The sequence below is a fragment of the Tupaia chinensis genome, unplaced genomic scaffold (assembly GCF_000334495.1).
Source record: "Tupaia chinensis unplaced genomic scaffold, TupChi_1.0 Scaffold000323_1, whole genome shotgun sequence".
Taxonomy (NCBI): Eukaryota; Metazoa; Chordata; class Mammalia; order Scandentia; family Tupaiidae; genus Tupaia; species Tupaia belangeri.
In genome coordinates this window covers 1,159,510-1,165,202 of record NW_006159817.1, presented here as the reverse complement: position 1 = coordinate 1,165,202, position 5,693 = coordinate 1,159,510, and the positions used below count along the sequence as shown (strand labels likewise).

The 5,693-nt window shown below is 53.9% G+C and overlaps 1 protein-coding gene and 1 long non-coding RNA gene across 2 annotated transcripts in view; one reads left to right on the top strand and one right to left on the bottom strand.

Annotated features, from left to right (window-relative positions):
* Positions 1-1,427, top strand: part of SDSL (serine dehydratase like) — a 22,289-nt gene extending 20,862 nt beyond the window's left edge. The window contains exon 8 of the mRNA XM_006151683.3: positions 1,016-1,427. Within this exon, the coding sequence (XP_006151745.1) occupies positions 1,016-1,209 (194 nt within the window). The 3' untranslated portion in view covers positions 1,210-1,427. The remainder of the gene's footprint in view (positions 1-1,015) is intronic.
* The window catches only part of LOC102488536 (uncharacterized), a 22,763-nt gene extending 17,070 nt beyond the window's left edge, over positions 1-5,693 (bottom strand). Inside the window, exons 1-2 of the long non-coding RNA XR_335045.2 lie at positions 5,537-5,693; positions 1,596-1,752 (exon numbers count right to left, since the gene is read on the bottom strand). This is a non-coding gene — a long non-coding RNA (uncharacterized LOC102488536). The remainder of the gene's footprint in view (positions 1-1,595; positions 1,753-5,536) is intronic.

Genomic DNA, 5,693 nt, shown 5'->3' with positions numbered 1-5,693 from the left:
ACTTCTTCACCTGTCCATCCAGCCACTCATTCAGCTATCCATGCATCCATCCACCCACCCACCCACCCACCCACTCAGCCACCCATCCACCTATCTGCCTAGCTACTCAACCATGTAGTCTGGATCCTCTAGCAAGTGCATGTACCCTCTTGTCTGGATCCTCAGTCCCTGGCACAGGTCTGGGTATGCAGTAGCTACACAATAAGCGCACTTGAGTAGCTGGAAGAGGGTAGGGATAGAGAGAGTGTGTCTTGCTGTTTCTGGCCCCCAGACTTTTTTTTATACAAGCTGCTCTTCTCTCTCGCTGTCTATCCGTGTTTCCTTCTGGTTTAATGTGACTCAGGGTACCAGACATCATGATATCTCCTTCAGAAAGCCTCACCTGATCCCACTCCACCTGGGTTGGGGATCTCCTATACACTGACCCCTCTTTTCACAACTGCTAGACTGAGAACTCTGTGAGGGTGGGGGCTGGTGCATCGTCATCACTGTTGTGTCCCTGGGGTCTCCCTCGCTCAGGGCCTGGCGGGGAGTGGGTACTCAATACATATTTGTTGAGTGAATGAATGAGTGTGTGAGGGAGTGGAAAGGCAGGTGATGAATGGATGGGTAGATGGATGGATTGATGAGGGGATGGATTGACGAATGACATGGCAATGGATGGATGGATGGACGGACACATTGATGAATGGACGTATTGATGGATGGACAGATAGACAGTCAAATGATGGATAGGGGGTGGATGAATGGCTTATGGATGGATGGGCGGATGGCTTTGTTGATGGATGGACGGACGGTCTAGTGATGGATAGAGGAATGGACGGATGGGTAGATAGATAAAGGGTGGACGGGTGGAGGGATAGATGGCCAGGTTGATGGATGGAAAGAGAGACTGACAAATGATGGATTGCGAGAGGAATGGCTGAATGGCTGACTGGCTGGATAGGTGGCTGCAGAGCCCGCTGAGCACCGACTGATCCTCCCCTCTCTCCTCCCCGCACCCCGATCCGGGCAGATGATGAGCGCATGTTGGTGGAACCTGCCTGCGGGGCAGCCTTGGCTGCCGTCTACTCAGGCCTCCTGGGCAGGCTCCAGGCCGAGGGCCATCTGAGCCCGTCCCTGTCATCGGTTGTGGTCATCGTGTGTGGGGGCAACAGCATCGACAGCCAGGAGCTGCAGGCGCTGAAAGCCATGGTCAGTCACAGCTGAGGGAGTCTCAACCCAGAAGGACTGGCCAGGCCCTGAGACCTCTGAGAGGCCCATGACCATCCTTGCGGCTGACCGAAGAGGGCCTCTGTGTAGCGGTTGGCGCTGGAAGCTGCCCTGGGTTTCCATGCTGGCTGCCCCTGCAGGAAGCCCTCCTGAAACTCTTCCTTTGGCTCCCATGTAGTCCTGGCCAATAAATTCTTTCTGAGTGGAGTCTGTAATTGCCATAGTCCTGTCCTGTCTTTCCACCTCTGGGTGCTCATGGGTGGCACATGACAATCTGGAAGCTAGTTCGGTGACAAAATAACCGAGTCCCTTTGAGCTTGGTTAGCAAAGCCAAAGCTCAGGTCTCTGAAGGAAATCCACCCTGCTGAAAGGGAGTTCCTTACCTGAAGGGGCAGCTCTGGCTGAGCAGGCCAGGAAGGAGAGGGGACCTCCTGTCCCTTCTTGGGCCCGTGTGGAGGGGACAGCATCAGTAGTCCTCGCCGTGCTCAAACTCCTCCAAGAACTTCCTATTCGTTGTTTTCTTTAATATTCACAAAGTCACTATGGAGGAGAAGCTGCTGTCACGACCTCTGTCCCCAGATGGGGACACTGAAACAAGGGAAGGTTGGGTCACTTACCTGAGGTTACTCTATATTGCCTGGGTCACAACTTCCCATGTGGTGGTAGGTGGAGGGAGGATGTTGGGGAAAGAGGCAGGACCCCCCAGGTTGGTCAGGGTGCACCACGGGGAGGGCCTGGAACCAGGCCCCACCAGCCCTGGGAAATCTCTCTTAGGAAATGGGATGGAAAATTAGACTCTTTCACAGCCACAAGGGGGCAGCAAAGCGTCTCCTATGGGAAGTCTGGCTCCAGGCTGGCGTCCTTCCGGGTGTTTCTTGCTTCTCTACTCCTTGAGGGGGCCCTCACCCCAGCTGGGGGTGCCAAGGCCCCAGAGGTGGCTGCTGCCCACACAGACTTGGCATGGAAAAACCCCTTCCAATCTCACACAGCGGCCAGGAAACCGAGCTGAGTGGCACCCAGTGTCACAGCCCTCACAGAGGCCCCCTTCCCTGCCTCCTGTGGGCTGTGTGACCTTGGGCAAGTCGCCGCCCCTCTCTGGATCTCAGGCTGTACTTCAGTGCCGAAGGAGACCTGTGGCAACCTCCCACTTCCTGTCTTTGTCGGGGCTGTTTCTCAAGAGCAGAATTTGAGACCCTGGTGACCTCTCTCTGTGTCCCCGGTCTTCTCTCACTAACCCCAGACATGGCCCTTCATTGCTGGGGCTGCCCATCTGGAAAACATGGGGACCCAGTTCTTATTCCTTAGAGTCACACCTGTGTGTCCCCAGAACAGAGGAGACAGCCAGGGTCCCAGAGTCGGTCACAGCCAGCCCTGACCCTGGGCATTGTTCCTACTCGCTAGCCCGGTGACCTGAATTGGTGCTCTCACCTGCAAACAGGGTGTTTGAGGATTATGATGATTATTTAAGTTTACTTATTTATAGCTTCTATGAGAGAGAGAGGACAGAGACAGCTCCCTGAAAACCCTTCACGCTGCCATCCTACCCCAGGCCTCAGCCAGCAAGGGTCACGAGCCTCGCACATTCCCAGGTGTGCACAGGGAGGCCCCAGACTCCAACCTAGGACCTTCCCACATGGCCTCAGTATTGCAGAGTATTGCATTATTTTTTTAAGAATTATTTTATTTTGGGATCAGCAGGTGGCGTGGTGGTTAAGGTGCTGGACACTCCCATATGGCTGACCATGGTTTGAGTCCCGGACCTGGCAGCTTGCTTTCTCAATCTTTCTCTCTCTCTGTCTCTCTCTGGTCAAATTAAAATAAATGAATGAATAAATAAAATAAGTAATTATATTTTAAAAAAGAATTATCTTATTTAAATTAATTACTTATTTATTTTTAATTTGACCAGAGGGGGACAGAGCAAGAGAGAGGGAAGGTGAGAAAGCAAACCGCTAGGTCAGGGACTTGAACCAAGGTCGGCCATGTGAGAGTTCAGCGCCATTAACCACCACACCACCTGCTGGCCCCCGGGAGTGTTGCATTATTATGGACCTGACATAGGTAGTCTTTGTCTCTTTTTCTTTCCTTTTTAATTGGTGCTGGGAGCAGAGTAACAGGAGTCCACAATGGCGATGTAGAACATGCCTCAGAGGCGAATCCAGTTGGCCAGAGGCTTCATGTGTCTCAAGTTTCGTTTATTGCTTTCTTTCCCCCCTTCACCGGACAGAGAGAAAGGGAGGCGGTCCACCCCCAATGGGGCGTCGCCACAGCCAAATCCCTTCTCCTGTCTCTCCCTGCTTTCAGTTTAGGGCGTGCACACGCATGCCTGGCATGTCACTCAGGCCGCCGGTTGGCTCAGCCATGCGCGATCTGGCTTCCTTAACCACCAAGCCACAGACAGCCTTCTCCCTCCCTCCCCCTCCCCGCCTGCCTTCGCTTCTTTGCCGGAGAACATGTGCATGTGCCTTAGAGAGACAGAGAGAGGGAGAGGAAGAAAGCACCCTCCCAAGGGGGCGTGCTCACACCACATCCCTCCTCCTCCATTTTCCATCTCGTTGGGATTTGGGCGTGCGCACACATGTGCCCAGTGTGTTTTCCAAGTCACCGGGGCTGGGATTCGAACCACACAGTCAGCCATGTGGGATCTGGCTTCCTTAACTACGGGCTCCCAGGGCTGGCCCTCTAGGTTTTCTATAAAGTTCATTCTTACTATGTCCTGAGCATTCCTCTCCCACCACGAGGGGTGAGGGGACTAGAATTCATTCAGGTGTTGAGCACCCACAGGGTGTGACTGGTCGGAGCAGTGTTTTTGATTAATCTCCCATGGTAGCTACTATTATCTGTCCTCTTTTTTTTAAACAAATATTTTATTTAATTTTATTTCTTCTTCAGTTCAACCAGAGAGAGACACAGAGAGAGAGAGAGAGTGGAGAGAGAAAGCAAGTCACCAGGCCCGAGACTCGAACTGGAGTGGACCACGTGGGTGTCCAGCGCCTTAACCACCACACGACCTGCCAACCCCTGCCCTCTTATATTTTTTTAAAGAATTATTTAATTTAATTTATTATTATTATTATTTTAGAGATTTTTGCTATAGGGTGCGTGCGCTTGCCAGAAAGACATACAGAAAGCAAGAAATCATCCTCCAGGGGGCATGGCCATGCCACAGTCCCTTCTCCTCCATTCTCCTCTAGGATCTTGGGCCCTCACACACACACACACACACACGCTCGGGTCCGGGACTCAAACTGCGGTTGACTACATGGGAGTCCAGCGACATAGCCATTACACTAACTGCTGGTCCCTTATGATCATTGTTATTATTTAATTTGCTACAGGGCATGCATGCTCACCAGAGAGAGACAGAGAGGAGAGAGAGAAGGAAAGTGAGAAAGCAAGCGCCACATCGGGGACTCGAACTGTGTTAGTAATTAATTGCTCCCAGTGTGCAGATAACGAAACTGAGGCACAGAGCAGTTAAACCACTCAGCCTAGGTCACACAGCAAACAGGGACCCCGAGAGGTAGGCGTCTCAGCCCTTCCTATGACCACTGTTCTCACCCTCCCTTCCTCTGCCAGGCCGTGTCCCCTGCCTGCCATGCTTCTGAATCAGGCACGTTCTTCAGAGCCCAGTATGAGAGTGACCTCCTCCATGAAGCGCCCCTGCAATGCAGCCAGTGATGCTCCTCCTCCACCCTGGGCTCCCCTAGGTGTGCTTCCCTAGGGTAGCCTCAGTTCCAGGTGCTCTCTGTCCCAGTTGGGCCCCTCCATGGTCCCAGGCTGTTGGCCACCCTCCTGGGAGTCTCTCCAGCTGCTGTTTGCTCGTCTCTTGGTCTCCGGGAGCCAGAGATAAGCAGCTGAGGGGGCTGTTGACCCCGTCCAGATAACGTGGGTCCATTTGCTCTGCTTAACCCTTCCTGGTTGACGCCCAAAGAACTCAAGGGAGGGGAGGAGGCTGCGGGGAAGAGCCAGGAGATAGGGGAACAATGGAGGCCGAGGCCACACCTGCTGGGACTCTGTAGGGTAGGCTCCCGGGCAGGCATGCTTAGGCTTTGGGCTCCGCCTTCTTGGGCCTTGTAGTTGGGGAAATGGGGAATTTCCAGTGAGGCCCTGGGAGCAGGGGTCTGTGTTTGTCCAGGCTGCAGAGAGGGCACTGCGAACTCAGCTGGCAGGTGTGTGCACCTGCCTGCCACACACCCAGCCTCCCATCCCAGCTGGTCCTCTCCCGGGTGGGCCCCTTTGCCTCCCTGTATGTAGCTTTGGCAGCTGAGGGTCCCTGTATCTATTGCCAGGATGACTCTAACACCCGACCTCAGGGTCTCACCTCCATCAGCTCTTCACTCTGGCCTTGAAGCCCGGTGATGGAGACGTGGAGTCCAGCCTTGGGGTGGCAAAGGGGGTGCTTTATTCTGGAGCTGGGCAGGAGCCTGGGGAGGGAGTCCAGGGTCAGGCTGCTGATGCTTCCGGGACACCAGCCTGGA